The sequence below is a fragment of the Nomascus leucogenys genome, chromosome 4 (assembly GCF_006542625.1).
Source record: "Nomascus leucogenys isolate Asia chromosome 4, Asia_NLE_v1, whole genome shotgun sequence".
In the NCBI taxonomy this organism is placed as follows: Eukaryota; Metazoa; Chordata; class Mammalia; order Primates; family Hylobatidae; genus Nomascus; species Nomascus leucogenys.
Genome location: NC_044384.1, coordinates 5,526,976 through 5,545,961, shown reverse-complemented (window position 1 = coordinate 5,545,961; position 18,986 = coordinate 5,526,976). Strand labels below are relative to the sequence as shown.

Sequence of the window (18,986 nt, the reverse complement as noted above, 5' to 3'; positions counted from 1 at the left end):
TGTTGGAGAAATAACGGAAATCACTGGTTATTTCATTCACTCTTTTTTGTCATTGTTGTTTGACTGGCTCTGTCATTGTGCTACAAGCCGCTGTTATGTTTCTAGATGACAGAAGGTTCTGGAAGCAGTGCAAAGTGGTGCTGTGCTGTCTCTCTGGCTGATGTCTGGCGAGGCTCAGATCCCCGTCCAGACGGTGGGGAGTAGAAGTGTCGGAAGGAGCATTGTTCCCGTTAGCATCACACCAGCCTCACACCCTGACAGTGCGAGCTTTCTCTTCCCCACTGCCTACCCACGAGGACCCCAGACACAGGTGGGAGCACTGAGGGCCCACCCGGGTGGCTTGGTTGCTGGACTAGCCATCTTCTGCCCAGGAGAGAAGACGCTGGTACAGTGCCTTGGGCTATGACGTGCCAGATGCGGTATTGTCTCGTGCTACCCCTCTTAAGGCGCTTGGTAGTTGCCACATGCTGTATTCTCTCATGCCACCCCCCTGAGGGCGCATAGTAGGTCCCACTGTCCCTGCTTCAGAACCTGTGTCCTGAGCCAGCCAGTTCCTAAGTGCTAGTGCCTGAGCTCTAGGCCAGCTCTCCCTGCAAACCACGAAGACACCCACCCCGTGACTGGTACTCAATTCCTCAATTCCTCCTCCATCTCCTAGCTTCGGTGGTCTCTCACTTCTTGCAGCTCTGCTCAGCGTTCAAAGAGCAGCTCTGTTAGGATCCTAGCAAACGGGGTAAACTTTGTTAGTATTTCCAGCCATTTCACGTGGTGTGTGGCCTGACATTCTGGGAATGAGTCTAAGCTGAACTTGGCCTCAGCCAATGTTCTTCTCCGGGGTCATACTTACAGGGTAGGCCATACTAGAGGATGATGAAGGGACTCACAGTTCTTGGGACTTTCTGAGGGATTTTGCTCCATGGAGTTTCTCCAGGACGCTGGCTGAAGGAAACCACGCCCTCGCTGACTCCTCCATGGGGACTTGCTGCCAGAGTGAGTTAATCAATCTGCAGGAGCCACGTTGGCTCAGCTCCGTGCCTACAGGAAATCAACAGAAGCCAGAAAAGCCCATTTTTGTTGTTTTTTAAAAATCCTGTGATGGTGAGATAAGCTAGGCTAATAAAACATTCTTTTCTGTGTTATAACAAATTCATCAGAGCAGACCCAGGACAGAGCAACCTCTATAAAACAATCCCACAAGAACTCTAGACTAGGAGGGCAATAGAATTCTTGGCATCCAGGATGACTGACGGGCACTGAGGCTTCTTCCCCTGAACAAGGGTCTGGCTGATTGGCCATTGTGTGGACACCAGGGACCCACCCTTGGCCTGAGGCTTTGTAGCGGGTGGAGGCAAGAGTGCTTTCTTTCATTTTCTATTCTTTCTTCTGTTCGACACCCAAAATAAACAAAAACAACCAGTGCAGAAGTGGGGTTTTCCCACAGCACCCCTGCTCCGTCCTGCTTTAGGGATGCCTGCTTCTTTCCTGGCAGGAGACAGAAGTACTTCGTTAAAGTATCCCGGGCCACTGCCAAGGCCTCCATCAGCTAAGCCCACAGGGCATGCAACTCTCCAGTTGTTAGCGAGAGCTAGGAGACAGGTGGAGGTGAAGCCAGTGCCAGTGTCCGCTGGGAGCTTGGGCAGCTGTGGGAGGAGAAAGAGAAGAATGAGATGTCAAGACACTAAGAAGACTCAGGAAGTGACCCGGGACCTCTCACTTCGGGGGAAGGACAGGTCGTGATGGTAACACAGCAGAGGATGTAAACCTCCCACTAAGAGTTACAGTATTTAGAGAAAAGGCTCAGCACAGGGGCACTTGGAACTTTTGTTCCAAATCTAAAAATCTAAGAATAGCCACCTGGAATAAACACAAGGCTGTGCAGCAAGTGGGGTTCCCCTCAGAGTCCCATAGCCAGTGGGAGCTTACCACCCTCAGCTGGGCAACTGCCGACCCCCGCCGAAAAGACTCTCTCAGTCCAGGACTCACCCTGCGCATCCCTAGCCCCAGCCCGCACAGTGCAACTTCCTGTTCTCCAGCTCCTCTTTCTTCTTTTTGCAAGGTCAAAAGCCAGGAATAACCTTTCTACATCCCTAGATTTTCACTGGGTGATGAGAGTTTGCTTCTGTGTCCCTGTCAAATCTCATGTTGAGATGTGATCCCCAGTGTTGGAGTTGGGGCTTGGTGGGAGGTGTTTGGGTCATGGGATTAGGTCCCTCCTGGCTTGGTGCTGTCCTCACAATAGTGAGTGAATTCTTGCAAGATCTGGTTGTTTAAAAGTGTGTGGTGCTTCCTGCTCTTGCTCACGTTCTTGCCATGCGAGGAGCCTGCTCTCTCTTCACCTTACACCATGGGTAAAAGCTCCTCGAAGCCTCCCCAGAAGCTGAGCAAATGCCGGCACCATGCTTATACAGCCTTCAGAACCATGAGCCAATTACACCTCTTTTCTTTATAAACTACTCAGCCTTAGGTATTTCTTTATAGCACTGCAAGAACAGCCTAACACAGAAAAGTGGTACTGAGGAGTGGGGCATTGCTATAAAGATACCTGAAAATGTGGAGGCAACTTTGGAACTGGGTAATGGACAGAGGTTGGAAGAGTTTGGAGAGCTCAGAAGAAGACAGGAAGATGAGGGAAAGTTTGCAACTTCTTAGAGACTGGCTAATGGTTGTGACCAAACTGCTGATAGTGATGTGTGCAGTGAAGTCCAGGCTGATGTGGTCTCAGATGGAAAGGAAAAACTGATTGGGAACTGGAGCAAAGCTCACCCATGTTATGCCTTAGCAAAGCGCTTGGCTGCATTGTGTTCATGCCCTAAGGATCTGTGGAATTTGAACTTAAGAGTGATGACTTAGGGTATCTGGCAGAAGAAATTTCTAAGTAGCAAAGTGTTCAAGATGCGACCTGGCTGCTTCTACCAACTTATGTTCAGATGTGGAAGTAAAGAAATGACTTAGGCCAGGCGCGGTGGCTCACGCTTGTAATCCCAGCACTTTGGGAGGCCGAGGCGGGCAGATCATGACGTCAGGAGATTGAGACCACGGTGAAACCCCAACTCTACTAAAAATACAAAAAATTAGCCGGGCGTGGTGGTGGGCGCCTGTAGTCCCAGCTACTCGGAGAGTCTGAGCCAGGAGAATGGCGTGAACCTGGGAGGCGGAGCTTGCAGTGAGCCAAGATCACGCCACTGCACTCCAGCCTGGGCGACAGAGCGAGACTCCGTCTCAAAAAAAAAAAAAAAAAAAAAAAAAGAAATGACTTAAAGTTGGAATTTATATTTAACCCTTTTCCTGGTTGCCCCAAGAATACTCACCAGTGGCACTTGTGGCTGCAACATGTACCCTGAGATAACTTTGCCATGAACTATCTTGCTTTTATTATTATTTTCACATCACTCTAGTATATTGACTTTGGAAACAACAGACATCATTCTATTTACGGCATTCTGGTTTTAGTTAGTGGTATTTCCATTTACAAAATGTAGTAATTTTCAACTGCTGAAAATGTCAAATCCTAGAAAATGTAGCATTCCTACATGTGATGTTAACATTGTTTTTGAACAATTGTGGGTCAAAGATTTATTTGATGAATCTGAAATAGATGATTCTGTTGTGAGTTCTGTTAAGAAAGAACTCCCTGGACAGTTTTTATATTTTATTTTCACACTGAAAATTAGATTTGCTTCAGCCTCAAAGAGTGAGTTTATATAAAATTAAATGAGCACTGGCAGTGAGCTGCACTTTTTTTTTTTTCTAAATGGGAAGATTAAAAGGAAAGCAGAGCATAAAGTTTGGGAAATTTTCGGCCTGGCTATGTGACAGAGAAAGAAAAATCATTACCAGGAGAGGAATTTGAACAGGTTGCAGAGCAACCACTTGCTAGAGAGACTTGCATGACTAAAAGGTAGCCAAGTGTTAAAAGCCAAAAAAAATGAGAACAAGGTCTCGATGGCATTTCAGAGACCTTCAAGGCAGCCCCTCTCACCATAGGCCCAGAGGCCTGGGAGGACTAACTGGTCCCATGGGCCAGACCTGGGACAGCACTGCTCTGTACAGCCTCAGAAGGCTGCTCACCACATCCCCACTGCTCTAGCTACAGCTGTGGCTCAAAGGGCCCCAGATACAGCTCAGTCCACTGCTTCAGAACATGCAAGCTGTAAGCCTTGGCAGCTTCCACTGGTGGTAAGCCTACAGGCACACAGAATGCAAGAGTGAGGGAGGCTTGCCAGCCTCTACCTAGATTTCAGAGAATGTATGAGAAAGCCTCAGTGCCTAGAAAGAACCTAGGGGTGGAGGGGTGGAGCCCTCACAGAGAGCCTCTACTAGGACAGGTCAAAAGGAAAATATGGGGTTGGAGTCCCCACATAGAGTCTCCACTGGGGCACTACCTAATGAAGCTGTGAGAAGGAGGCCATCATTCTCCAGACTCCAGAATGATAGATCCACTGGCAGCTTGCATCCTAACCTTGGAAAAGCCATAATGGTGGAGCTTCCCAAGGCCTTGGGAGTCCACCCCTTACAGCAATGTACCCTGGATGTGGGACATGGAGTCAAAGGAGATTATTTTGGAGCTTTAAGATTTAATGACACCTCTGCTGGGTTTTAGACTTGCGTGGGGACTGGAGCCCCTTTCTTTTGACTGATTTCTCCCTTTTGGAGTGGGAGCATTTACCCAATGCCTCTACCCTGATTGTATCTTGGAAGTAAATAACTTGTTTTGATTTTACAGGCTCATAGGTGAGAGGAACTCATCTCCAGATGAGATTTTGGACTTGGGAGTTTGGAGTTAATGCTGGAATGAGTGAAGACTGGGGGACTATTGGAAAGGCATTGTTGTATTTTTTTTTTTTTTGAGACAGTCTTGCTCTGTCGCCCAGGCTGGAGTGCAGTGGTGCGATCTCGGCTCACTGCAAGCTCCGCCTCCTGGGTTCATGCCATTCTCCTGCCTCAGCCTCTCAAGTAGCTGGGACTACAGGCACCCGCCACCACACCCGACTAGTTTTTTTTTTTTGTATTTTTAGTAGAGACGGGGTTTCACCATGTTGGCCAGGATGATCTCGATCTCCTGACCTCATGATCCTCCTGCTTCGGCCTCCCAAAGTGCTGGGATTACAGACGTGAGCCACCATGCCCGGCCCATTATTTTATTTTGCAGTGTGAGGAAGACATGAGATTTGAGGGGCCAATGGCAGAATGATACAGTTTGGATACGTGTCCCCGCCCAACTCTCATGTCGAAATGTAATCCTCAATGTTGGAGGCGGAGTCTGGTGGGAGGTATTTGGGTGCTGTCCTTGCAATAGTGAGTTTATGCAAGACTGGTTGTTTAAAGTGTGTGGCACCTCCCCGATCCCTCTTGCGCCTGCTCTGGCCACATGACCTGCCTGTTCCTGCTTCACCTTCTGCCATGAGTAAAAGTTCCTTGAGACCTCCTCACAAGGTGAGCTGATGCTGGCACCATGCTTCCTGTACAGCCTGCAGAACTGTGAGCCAATTAACCCTATTTTTTTTTAAATAAATTACCCCGCCACAGGTATTTCTTTATAGCAATACAAGAATAGCCTAATACAGGTAACTAGTTCAAGGTCAAGCACAACTGTAACACACACACACACGCAAAAACAAAAACAGAGGCATGGAGGAACAGGAGAAAAATGGATGGAGTCTCAGATCCCACTCAGATGGTGAAGGGGGGATTCATGTCCAAAGTCAATGTCCGTGAACCTGGACAGCAAATGGACTACAGCAGGCTGCCCTGCTCAGTGGGTAAAAGGGAGGGAGAGGAGGAAATTCATTAAGGGAGGGAGGCTGAAGGCATGCACTTCCCCTTGTCACACCCCTTCTGTCAGGGCCACTCTGTCAGGTCAGGGCATCAGGTCAGTCTTTTATTCAAGACCAGGGCTAAGCTGCTCTCCCCCAGCCAGAGGAGGAGGAGGCTCCTGCTGAACCTGAACTATTCTGTCCTTACAACAATGACTGTTTTCATAATTTTTTCCTGCAGCTTATTTCCTTCTTCCAACTGTCCTTTTTTATTTTTCACTGCAGAGGAACACCAAATAATTTTTCTAATGGAACTTGTCTGAAGGAAAAATAAAAGCTCAAATGTTAATGTAGGTGGGTTGATTGGATTGATTGAAAAAAGAAAAACACACACACACACAAAAACAGTAGCCACTGTTGTCTCCAAGAGCCTTTATTGAAGCCTTCCTCACACCTGAGCTCCCTCTCTGGCTACTGGAGGGCCAGAGGAGTCTCTCCCATTGGCTTCATCTGCAGCCCCTGGCTCCTGGCTAAGTCCCACAGAGCTGGGCTGGATCCGGCTTCAGCCTTCTGAGTGCAGAGCAGCCAGGAAGATCATGAGCGGGTCATCAGCACCACCTACTGGACGCAGTTCTTACCTTGAACTTGCTGTTAACCACTGCATAGCTTCCTCTATCTGCAATTCTCATATTCAATAATGTATTTGTATTGTCAAATGAGTGGTTATAGCTATGATTATTTTTATAATGACTGTATTGTGATACAATTCTTATACCTTACAACTGGCATATTTAAAGTGTGCAATTTTAATGGTCTTTAGTATATTCAGAATTGTACGGCCATTGCCACAATCGGTTTTATAACATTTTCATCACACCAAATTCATTAGCACTCCCTTCCTATTTTCCCACTGGGTAACCACCAATCTACTTTCTGTCTCTATGAAGTTACCTACTCTAGACTGTTACGTAAATGGAATCACAATACATGGCCGCTGTGTCTGGCTTATTTCACTTAGCACGATGTGTTCAAAGTTTGTCTACATTGTAGCATTTACCAGTACTTCATTCCTTTTTATGTAAGATGAAAATCATTTCGTATAGCCAAATAATATTTCAGTGAAATATACCACATTTTATTTATCCATTCATTCATTGATGAACATTTGTCTTGTTTCTGCCTTTTGGTACTATGAATAATGCCGCCATAAACATCCACATACCAGTTTTTGTGTGGACATATGTTTTCACTTGTCTTGGATATGTACTCAGGAGTAGAATCGCTGGGTCATATGGTGACTCTATGTTTAATTGATCAAGGAACTTTCGGACTGTTTTCCACAGTGGCTGTAGGCTTTTGCGTTCCCATCAGCAGTACATGAAGGTTCCAATTTCTCTACATCTTTGTCAGAACTCATTAGTGTCTGGCTTTTTAATTCTAGCCATCCTAGCGGGTAGGGAGTGGTGTCTCATGTAATTTGATTTGCGTTTTCCTGATGGCTAATCATGCTGAGCCTAAACTTTCCATGTGTTTATTGGCCATTTGTATATTTTCTTTGAGGAAATGTTTATTCAAGTCCTTTGCAGATTTTTAATTGGGCTGTCTTTTATTATTGAACTGTAATTGTTATTTATATTCTCAACATAAGTCCTTTATCAGATATATGATTTGCAATCCCTCCCCCCACATTCTATGTGTTGTCTTTTCATTTTCTTGATGGTGTTCTTTGGTGCACAAATGTTTTTATTTTTGATGAAGTCCAATTTATCGATCTTGTCTTTTAGTGTCATATCTAAGAAACCATCACCTCATCCAAAGGTAGGAAGATTTACAGCTATGTTTTTTTTTTAAGAGTTGTATGGTTTTAGTACTTTCATTTATGTCTTTGATCATTTTGGGTCAGTCCTTATATATGGTGTGAGGAAGGGGGTGAAACTTTATCATTTGCATGTGGATATCCAATTCTCCCAGCACTATTTATTGAAAAGACTATTTTTCCCCCATTGAATGATCTCTGCACCCTGGATGAAAATTGGTTGATCATAAATGTGAGGATTTATTTCTGGATTTTCAGTTCTATCCGATTGATATGTATGTGTGTCCTTCAGCCAGTTCACTCTCCAGAATATTTATAACTATTCTTAAACTTTACAATTTCCTCTTGATTATTCTCTAGCAAAATTCAGACTCTCTTATTAGAACGTTTTGATACATTCTCCTACTTCAAAATGAGGAAACTTCCAGAGGTTAAAACTTCTGCCCTGAATGCCTGCCCTTCTCCAAGCTTACCCTTCCTTCCCATCAGTGTTCAGCACCAGTTTCCTCCAAGATGCTGCTGTTGACCATCCCCACCCCATGATGGGACATGGTCTGCGTTTCACGGCACATCTGACTGCTTTCCTGACAGCTGGTGAGCTCTCTGTCCTCTCGGAACCACACATTTTTCTTTTTTTGACTTTTTTTTTTTTTTTTTGAGACGGAGTCTCGCTCTGTGGCCCAGGCTGGAGTGCAGTGGCGCAATCTCGGCTCACTGCAAGCTCCGCCTCCCGGGTTCACGCCATTCTCCTGTCTCAGCCTCTCCGAGTAACTGGGACTACAGGCACCCGCCACCACGCCTGGCTAATTTTTTGTATTTTTAGTAGAGATAGGGTTTCACTATGGTCTCGATCTCCTGACCTCGTGATCCGCCCGCCTCGGCCTGCCAAAGTGCTGGGATTACAAGCGTGAGCCACCGCGCCCGGCCTCACATTTTTCTATAGCTCTTTGGTTGGGTCCTTGGCCACTGCGAGGCTCCCAGTCCCTGATGACAGTTGAGGAAATTCAGGCTCAGAGAGGTACCCGAAGGAGCACAGCTGGGATCTGGCAGGGCTGAACTTGGTGCTGGCCCTCCTGACTGTTAGGCCTGTGGTCTCCCCGTGATGCCACCCCGACTGCACTGCTTTATCCACATACCCTCACCCAGCATTGACTCTCACTCTGCCACCTTGTTTTGTGAACACAGGTTCTCTGTGGTCGCTCAGATTTTATGCCAGCTGAATCCTAGCTGAAAAGTTCTTGAAGCCTGAACATCCCTGTAGCATTTCAGTGTGATCTGACAGAAGGTAGAACAGCCTGGGAGTGGCTCTCCTTTTGGGCATGGGATGGATTGACCCCAGGTGCTGAGTGACACTCTGGTTAGGGAGATGCACTCTTTCTTGCCGTCTGGGACATTTTCAGTAGGACCAGATTTTTTGTTGGAAGTGAATTCCTAGAAGAGACAGAACACAGCTCCCTGTGCACAAATTCATTTCAGATGCACTGTGCAATGCGTTGGGGGGCTCGTCAGTTTGGATGCTCCCCAGCTCACCTTCACTCTACGGGGGCTTGAGGCCAAGGGATGGGCAGGGGCATGGAGGAAAATTCAGCAATGCATTTGGGAACAGATGGGAAGTGATGGAGGGGCCCTGCATGGTACCCCAACAAGGGAGGAGGTCTGGTGGGAGAAGCAGGTGAGCTCCACCATGTAAGACCTGGGAGCCATGGGGATATTTGCTTTACCCCAAGGGCAATGGAACCTCTTGGAAGACTTAAAACAGGGAGTCTTGCGATCTGCCCCACCTTTAAAAAGATCACCCAGGCTGCTTCGTGGAGAGTGGATTAGAGGAAGCCATAATAATGACAGAATGAAAAGTAAAATATTCGACTAACTGCTTTTCAAACAGCCTTGCAGATGCTCCATTGTAAAATAAGCAACATCGGCGGGGCCACATTCATGATGAGCGTCCTCTCAAGGACGCTCTTGAGCACATCTGTCTCTCAAGGTTTCGGGGATGGCATTGAGACTTCACCAGCCTAGTTCCCCTTGTTCTCCCCGCAACCCCTGCTCACCTCCACCTATGGAAAGTGGGCATTTAAAGAATCATAGATTAAACAACTCATAATTTGATAATGTAAAACATCTCAAACATTTAAAACAATAAAAGATGGGATTCCAGAGACGGGCTGGGTTAAACTCTCTCCTCCTTCCTCCTGCTGCAGGAGGGTAGGTTTGGCTTCTAAAGTGGAGCCCAGCTGTTCTCCTGGGGATAGCTGGTGGCTTTCCTAGCCAAGAACCTGATGTAGGGGGTCTGACCAAGGGCTGCAACCCACTTGGCCCTTCCTACCCCTCGCTCCCTCCCTCCACTTCTCCAGCCCGCCTCTGATGGCTTGGGCTGCACTGGGGGAGATGTTGCTGACGGCCCCTCCAGATGTGTAGGTGACCCCTGGGTCTGATGCCGGCAGCTCCCACTCCAGACAGGGCTCTGGGGGGCCTCTGTGAAGGGGTGACCTTGCCCACTTTGCCACAGGACCTTCCTGTCGGGGGTCAAGGAGGAATGCTGGCTCTCAGGCTCCCAGGGACACCCAGGTGGAGTCATCCCAGATGTGGACGGGCTGGGGAGACTGAGAAGGGGTCAGGGAGGGGAAAGGAGGGAGGAGACAGGGTTGTGGATGGGTCTCTCAGAGATGGGGTTTCACCATGTTGGCCAGGCTGGTCTTCAACTCCTGACCTCAAGAGATCCGCCCACCTCAACCTCCCAAAGTACTGGGATTACAGGCATGAACCACCACCTCAGACCTTCTTCTTCCTTTCTTGTTAAAGTACTGTGATTTCAGGAGCCAGTGGAAAGAAACCCTACAACACTGGATATTAAGCATTGCTCAGAAATTCTTTTTTTTTTTTTTTTCTTTTGAGACAGAGTCTCGCTCTGTAGCCCAGGCTGGAGTGCAATGGCGCGATCTCGGCTCACTGCAGGCTCTACCTCCCGGGTTCACGCCATTCTCCTGCCTCAGCCTCCCAAGTAGCTGGGACTACAGGGGCCCGCCACCACGCCCGGCTTATTTTTTTGTATTTTTAGTAGAGACGGGGTTTCACTGTATTAGCCAGGATGGTCTCAATCTCCTGACCTCGTGATCTGCCCGCCTCGGCCTCCCAAAGTGCTGGGATTACAGGTGTGAGCCACCGCGCCCAGCCAGAAATTCTTTTGTCTACTACAGTAGTTCATCACACAGGAAAGATTTTTGCGTGTTTGTTTTTGGTTCTACCTTGCCTTTTTCTCTCTTTTAAAGATCGCTCTTCACTCCTGGGCAGCAGAACTGGCCTCCCCGAGGGGCCAGGAGGAAACACCTTTTCCTAGGAATAAACGGAATGACGTTATTTAAAGACGAGCTTGTTAACTCGGTTTTTGTCTTATTAAAATTCTTTAGCATTGGAAATAAAGTGTTTGGGGAAAGACGCAGCAAAAAATACATGTTTGATTCTACTGCCTTGTGTTATTTTATTCCGACTGACTGGAGGCAGCTGTGCAAGGTAACAAACCTTGTTGAGGAATTTGGAAGGTCCGAAGTCCAGCAACTGGCGCTGATTTTCATTCGTTCCTCCCGTGTCAAACCCTTCCAGGCTGCGTCCCTGCTGGCCGTGCTGCTGCTGCTGGAGGGCGGCATGTTCTCCTCACCCTCCCCGCTCCCGGCGCTGTTAGAGAAAGTCTTCCGGTACATTGACCTCCATCAGGATGAATTTGTGCAGGTAGGAGAAAGAAACTACACACAGAATGCTTGGATTATATCCTTTGGTATTTGGGGGAGACAATTATTTGCTTGGAGATGTGGATTTTTTTGCCTAATTCCATTTAAAATGCCTGTGACTGCTCATTGGGTTAAAAATCTACAGTATTCATTAGATAGATGGAAGAGATCCCTCCTAGCCATCCCTCCTGTAAAAGGCACTGGGTCTTCATGTCCAGCACACTTGGTCCAGGGATGTCCACGCAGAGATGACCAGCACCTCTGCTGAGCTAGAGTCTGCCCTGGTCCATCAGGTCGCCCATTCCTAATGCCACCTGACATTACTGTAAGGCCTGGGCAGAGCTGGGGAGCCAGGGAGCTCTGCAAAGGTCAACAGCAACGTTGTTTGTTCTGTAGCATGTGTGCAATAGGCACTTTATCTCCTTCATTCATTCATTCATTCATTTAATTTATTTATTTGTTTTGAGACAGAGTCTCGCTCTGTCGCCCAGGCTTGAGTGCAGTGGTGAGACCTCGACTCACCTCAGCTTCCCAGGTTCCGGTGATTCTCCTGCCTCAGCCTCAGCCTCCCAAGTAGCTGGGATTGCAGGCACCTGCCAACACACCTGGCTAATTTTTCTATTTTTTCAGTAGAGACGGGATTTCCCCATGTTGGGCAGGCTGATTTTGAACTCCTGACCTCAAGTGATCGGCCCGCCTCGGCCTCCCAAAGTGCTGGGATTGCAGGTGTGAGCCACCACGCCTGGCCCTCTTTTTTTTTGTTATTATTTTTTGAGACAGGGTCTTGCTCTGTCACCCGGGCTGGAGTGCAGTGGCACAAACACAGCTCACTGCAGCCTCAACCTCCTGGGTTCAAGTGATCCTTCTGCCTCAGCCTCCCAAGTTTATAATCCTCTGCTTCACCCCTAATTCACTATACAGGGTCTGTACATATACAGAGTGGGAGTTGGGGTAAAGTAGAGGGAGGAGGAATGGCAAAAAGAGGGAGGCCTGGGGAGCAGGAGGAGACAGGAGGAGGCCTGGGGAGCGGGAGGAGACAGGAGCAGGCCTGGGGAGCGGGAGGAGACAGGAGGAGGCCTGGGGAGCGGGAGGAGACAGGAGGAGGCCTGGGGAGCGGGAGGAGACAGGAGGAGGCCTGGGGAGCGGGAGGAGACAGGAGGAGGCCTGGGGAGCGGGAGGAGACAGGAGGAGGCCTGGGGAGCGGGAGGAGACAGGAGGAGGCCTGGGGAGCGGGAGGAGACAGGAGGAGGCCTGGGGAGCGGGAGGAGACAGGAGGAGGCCTGGGGAGCGGGAGGAGACAGGAGGAGGCCTGGGGAGCGGGAGGAGACAGGAGGAGGCCTGGGGAGCGGGAGGAGACAGGAGGAGGCCTGGGGAGCGGGAGGAGACAGGAGGAGGCCTGGGGAGCGGGAGGAGACAGGAGGAGGCCTGGGGAGCGGGAGGAGACAGGAGGAGGCCTGGGAGCGGGAGGAGACAGGAGGAGGCCTGGGGAGCGGGAGGAGACAGGAGGAGGCCTGGGGAGCGGGAGGAGACAGGAGGAGGCCTGGGGAGCGGGAGGAGACAGGAGGAGGCCTGGGGAGCGGGAGGAGACAGGAGGAGGCCTGGGGAGCGGGAGGAGACAGGAGGAGGCCTGGGGAGCGGGAGGAGACAGGAGGAGGCCTGGGGAGCGGGAGGAGACAGGAGGAGGCCTGGGGAGCAGGAGCTTGCTGGAGCCCACTGACTCACCAGCTCCTCCCCGCCCCCGCTCTCCTAGGCTCTCTTGTCCCCTCTGTGGCCATCTGGTCCCATCCCTACACACCCCCACACATGTGTACACCGATGTGGTGTTGTCTGTGCTCACCAGACTGGGAGCTCCTTGAGGTCTCCCTGGACTTTGCACCCCAAGCCCCCCACATCATGTCTGGCACAGGACAGGCATTCAGTATACATTTATTGGATCAATCAACCAATTTTGGGAATATTATGCAATTAGGCTAAAGGCACGAGGCTGAATGCCCAGCCTACTGTTCCTAAATCTGACCTTCATGTAATCCTTCTTCTTACTGAAATATTAACTAGGCATCAATGCCTCTTGGATTTTTGAAACCTGAGTGGGGTTTCCAGAATCAGTGTGTGGTGGGGATTTAATCCCGGTTTAGGCCTTTCAGCCAAAACATCTCTTCCTAAGTCCCTCAAACATACCCAAATCCACGGAACTTAGGGAGAAGCCAGCAGTCTCTGCTCTGTAAATTCCAGTTTAAAAGTGTCAAACACAATATTCCTTAGAGTTAGATAAACGCCTTCATAATAAAAACAAAAGCGCTACAACCAGGATAGAGAGGTCAAACTCAAATAAGTCAGGAAGAGAAGTCCAAGATCAGTAAATCTGTAGTTTTTCATAAAAATGCTGATTGTCTCAGTATGAGCCACTCAGGTTCCAAGACAGGCATGTGAATGGTTCTTATCAGTCATTCATACCAGCCAGCGCTGCTGGAGTGGCCGCCAGGTGCTGGGCACTGTGCTGACTCTTGTGCACATGTCACCTCAGTGGTCCTCACCATCACCCTATAGTTAGGGAGCATTACCTTCCTTTTCTCTTTTCTTTTTTTTTTTTTTTTGAGACAGAGTCTTGCTCTGCCACCCAGACTAGAGTGCAGTGGCACCATCTCAGCTCACTGCAAGCTCTGCCTCCCAGGTTCATGCCATTCTCCTGCCTCAGCCTCCCGAGTAGCTGGGACTACAGGTGCCCACCACCACACCTGGCTAATTTATTGTGTTTTTAGTAGAGACGGGGTTTCACCGTGTTAGCTGGGATGGTCTCGATCTGCTGACCTCATGATCTGCCCACCTCTGCCTCCCAAAGTGCCGGAATTACAGGCGTGAGCCACCGCACCCGGCTGGGAGCGTTACTTTCTCATGCAGATGAGAAAATTCAGGCTAAGGGAGGTTAAGGAATACACTCAAAGTCACATAGCTATGACAGGCTGAGTTTAAGCCCAAGGTCACAGTGCCTGTGGGATCCTAGAGGCACAGGGAGGGGCGGGCCAGGGAATCTAAATGCAGAGCATGTCAGGAGGGACCTGCAGCCCAGCGGAGGCCCCTGTGGGGTTTAGTCATGGCTTGGAGGCTTCCAGGACCAGGTGTGGGAAGCCAGGAGTCCTGGAGAAAGCTGAGAACCCACCAGCTCCTCAGTTCTTAATAATTAGAAACAGTGGGTGGGGACTTGCCCTTCTTTACAGCCCTGGTGAACCCAGTGAGGACCCAGACCATCACCTTTCTCCCAGCCCGTCCTGCCTGATCTTCCATACTAACCAGGCGTCTCTGGCTTCCGGGTTCCTGATTAAATCCCCAGCTCTTCTGTCTGTTACTCTTAAATGTCACAGTGTTCACTGGCACTGTCATATGTCCTCAGGTCCTCGATCAACAGAAGAACACCTGGGGACTTGCTGTCTCCTGCCCTCCCCTTGCTCCCCCCGCAGAGCAGATGTGGGACCCCCATGCTAATGGCCTGCTCGCTCTTCCTCCTAGACGCTGAAGGAGTGGGTGGCCATCGAGAGCGACTCTGTGCAGCCTGTGCCTCGCTTCAGACAAGAGCTCTTCAGAATGATGGCCACGGCCGCGGACACGCTGCAGCACCTGGGGGCCCATGTGGCCTCGGTGGACATGGGTTCTCAGCAGGTGCTGTGGGGTTCCCTCCCACCGAGGGAGCTGCTACTTCTAGACATCAGCAGTGCCTTCCCGGGGGTGGCAAGGGAGAGGCTCACCCTGATCCTCAACCAAAACCTCCCATAACCCCAATTCCCAATGAAGATGAAACATTCCCCTGGTCTCAGATGAAGCCATGTTATTGCTTTCCAGTCACATCAGGACTCCAGAGCAGGTTGGCTCTTAGAAGCCAGTGCAGATGACAAGTGAAGGTCACCTTATCATGGAAAGGACCCCCTTGTACTCTTCACTTCCTGGACACAAAGTTCAAATTTCTCCTTTAAGGAAAAGGAAATTTTCTTTTTCTTTAAATTCATATGCATCTTTCTCAAAGGGGTTGTATCTGGAGCTGCATTTTTTTCATCAGAACCATCTCTTAGAACTCTACTCCATCATGAATGTCTTAAATCTAAGCACCCGCTGCACGCGCTTTAGCACTGAGGAACCTCAGGATCATCCACGTTTTCTAGGATGTGTCCACCTAATTTAAGCCAGTTGTCATCTGTATTCTTTCTTTCTTTTTTTTTTTTTTTTTTTTTTAGACAGAGTCTTGCTTTGTAGCCCAGGCTGGAGTGCAGTGGTGTGATCTCAGCTCACTGCAACCTCCGCCTCCCAGGTCCCAGTTCAAGCAATTCTCCTGCCTCAGCCTCCCGAGTAGCTGGGATTTCAGGCGTGCACCACCACACCCAGCTAATTTTTGTATTTTTATTAGAGACAGTGTTTCACCATGTTGGCCAGGCTGGTCTTCAACTCCTGACCTCGTGATCTGCCCACCTTGGCCTCCCAAAGTGCTGAGATTACAGGCATAAGCCACTGTGCCTGGCCCATCTGCATTCTTGCTGAAGAGCACATTCAGCTAATGATGCTAATTGTCAATGTGGATCTAAAGAAGCACTTTACTTTTAATTTTTATATCTTAATTAAAAGTGTCTTGGCTGGGTGTGGTGTCTCACGCTTGAAATCCTAGCACTTTGGGAGGCTAAGGTGGGCGGATTTGAGCCTGAGAGTTTGAGACCAGCCTGGGCAACATGGCAAAACCTGTCTCTACCAAAACTACAAAAAGGTAGCCAGACATGGTGGTGCACATCTGTAGTCTCAGCTACTTATGAGGAGGCTGAGGTGGGAGAATCACTTGAGCCTGGGAGTGTGCCACTCCTGGGCGACAGGAGTGAGACCTGTCTCCAAAAGAAAAAAGAAAAAAAAAGGGTTTCATGGGACTCATTTTAGAGATGGAGAAACTGATGCTCAGTTTCTTCCAATGTCAAATAAGACTCCCAATGTCATGTCTTTGAATTTTCTGGAAGAACAACACAGCATTTTTGAAAATGTGATTCCTGATCACTCTGCAGCTGCCCGATGGTCAGAGTCTTCCAATACCTCCCATCATCCTGGCCGAACTGGGGAGCGATCCCACGAAAGGCACCGTGTGCTTCTACGGCCACTTGGACGTGCAGCCTGCTGACCGGGGCGATGGGTGGCTCACGGACCCCTACGTGCTGACGGAGGTGGACGGTCAGTGAGGCGCCCGGGCTGCAGTGCGGTGCTGCTGTGCTTGCAAGATTGAAGGGGTGAAGATGCGGCTCTGTCCCTGGGTTTTGGGTCTCTCCCTGTCATTAAGGATGCATAGGCCGGGTGTGGTGGCTCACGCTTGTAATCCCAGCACTTTGGGAAGCCAAGGCGGGTGGATCACTTGAGGTCAGGAGTTCAAGACCAGCCTGGCCAACATGGCAAAACCCCATCTCTACTAAAAATACAAAAAAATAGCTGGGCATGGTGGTGGGCTCCTGTAATCCCAGCTACTTGGGAGACCAAGGCAGAATTGATTGAACCTGGGAGGCAGAGGTTGCAGTGGGCTGAGATCACACCATTGCACTCCATTCTGCCTGGGTGACGGAGTGAGACTTCATCTAAAAAAGAATGCATAGAGAGGCAGCTCTCAAAGTCTACCGATCGGTTCACTGAGGCTGGTTTTCTTTCATTTGTGAAAAAAAGATAAACTTTTGTGTCCCTGGATGGAGGTTCTGGAGTTGTGAGGAAAACAGTTGTCTAGGCCACACACTTTCGTTTTGAACAGCAGCAAATGTAATTCGCCTTTTATAAAGAAAAAGAAGAAAGCTTAATAGAGATATACACACATCTTTTTTTCATTCTTCCACTAATTGTAAAATCCCAAGATGAGAGGCTATGCCACATGGCACTCTGCAACAAATCCCCAGTGGGTCTCACCGGTGAACTTGGATAAAATAGCTAATTATTATTAAGGACAATGGGATCTGTCTATTGCAAATTAGCTTATCTTATCTGACCAGCTGATGACTGTGTATTTGTCAGGGAAGAGATCCAAGGATCTCTTTTGTACAGTCTTATCTGTACATAAGAAATCATACTTTGCAATTTCATAGCAAGATTTGAGCTTGGAATATTATTATAGAAAGCACTGTTAACATTAGGACCCATGAAACAACATTGGTTTTTAACTCACGTGGCAGAGGTGTCCACACTTCTCTGAACATTCTTCTTCCCTTTTTAAAGGGAAACTTTATGGACGAGGAGCGACCGACAACAAAGGGCCTGTCTTGGCTTGGATCAATGCTGTGAGCGCCTTCAGAGCCCTGGAGCAAGTAGGTGGCAGCTGTGTTTGGGAGAGAGGAGGAGGAGGATGGTAACTACAACTTTCTTTGAGTTGTTTGCTGTGTTCTGAGCAAACTGCCTTAGGTCACTTACTCGCCCCAACAATCTTCGGAGGTGTGTGTGACGATCGTATCCATTTTACAGATAAGGACAGTAAGTCTTGGGAAGGTCAGAGAACTTACCCAGAGCAGTGCAGCTGGTGGCAAGGCTGATACTTCGAGGACGGATTCCAGCCTGCACTGTTAACCACGTTAAAAAACAAGACACAGCCAAAGACACAACAAGCCTGTGGCCAAGCTGCTATCTGATGGGACTTGTCTTTTCTTCTTTAATCCTTATTTTATCTTATCTTGTCTTTTTAAATCTTCTTTTTCTTCTTGTCACAAAGTATGATTTGTTAGTAGAGACACACACACATTTTTAAAATGTATCAGCTACTTTGCAAATGATCAAGATAGGAATCTCCATGGCATTCCGCAGGAATCCTTGGATCTCGTCCCTGAGAGCACAGTGGTTCTCTTTAGATGTCCAAATAAGGGCTCTGGAGCAGAGGCAGGGGTACACATTTGAGGAGGTGGGTCCCCTCTTTCTGGCCTCCAGAGGACACTGTTGGTGGACCCAGGTTTGCACCTTTAACTCTCTCGTGTTTCAACACAAGGATGGTTTTATCTCAAGCCACTCTTCTCCCCTCTCCAATGAATGTGCTTAGACACCAGCAGAGGATTGGATCTAGCTGTGTGGCCTTGGGCAAGTGACTTGACCTCTCTGGGCCTCGGAATCTGTTCTGTGAAAATGTGTGCACTCCTCCAGGTCAGCCTTGGGGTCTGGTTCCATCTCCCCTGTCCTGGGCGTGGCCTCAGCCCTGTCCAAGGCTACAAAGCTCTGAGGGCTGAGGGGCCTCCCTGGCACCCTGTCCTGCAGAGCAGACCTGGGCTTCTGGGATGTCTTTTCCTGAAGGTTATTTCATCAGGTGCTGGGGGCTTCCCTCTCAGAAGTTTATTTTCTCCTGAGACATAAGCAGATGGGAGGGGACTTAAGTACTGTGACTCCACTCCTGAGTCTCACAGAAGACACGCTCAGGAAATCAACACAGGTGTCAGCAGGGTCTTGCTGACCACTGCACAGGTGTCTTCTTATCCATGAAGCTCGCATCACATACGCCCTGAGCATTCAATGTGGCCTTCGTTTCTATCTCTGTCTCCCTCTCTCTTTTTCCCTCTCTCCTTTCTTTCTCTCTCCCTCTCCTTCTCTTTCTTCCTCTCTCTCTCCTTCTAAGGGATAGCAATATTTATAAGAGTGTTCTGATAAAAAGGCCGAAATCTGTTTTGCTTTTTAAATTTCATCTCTGAAAATTACATAATCACAAAGAAAACAGAAGAA

General features: G+C 48.8%; 1 protein-coding gene across 3 annotated transcripts in view; it reads left to right on the top strand.

The window, feature by feature from the left end:
- Window positions 1–18,986, top strand: part of CNDP1 (carnosine dipeptidase 1) — a 52,342-nt gene that overhangs the window by 11,641 nt on the left and 21,715 nt on the right. For 2 of the 3 annotated variants that reach the window (XM_030810264.1, XM_030810263.1), the window contains exons 1-4: window positions 10,939–11,295; window positions 14,799–14,948; window positions 16,325–16,487; window positions 17,508–17,596. In XM_030810264.1, the coding sequence (XP_030666124.1) occupies window positions 11,020–11,295; window positions 14,799–14,948; window positions 16,325–16,487; window positions 17,508–17,596 (678 nt within the window). In that variant the 5' untranslated portion in view covers window positions 10,939–11,019. Of the gene's footprint in view, window positions 1–10,938; window positions 11,296–14,798; window positions 14,949–16,324; window positions 16,488–17,507; window positions 17,597–18,986 lie in introns of those variants that run through there. The other variant, XM_003264340.4, reaches the window with a different exon arrangement.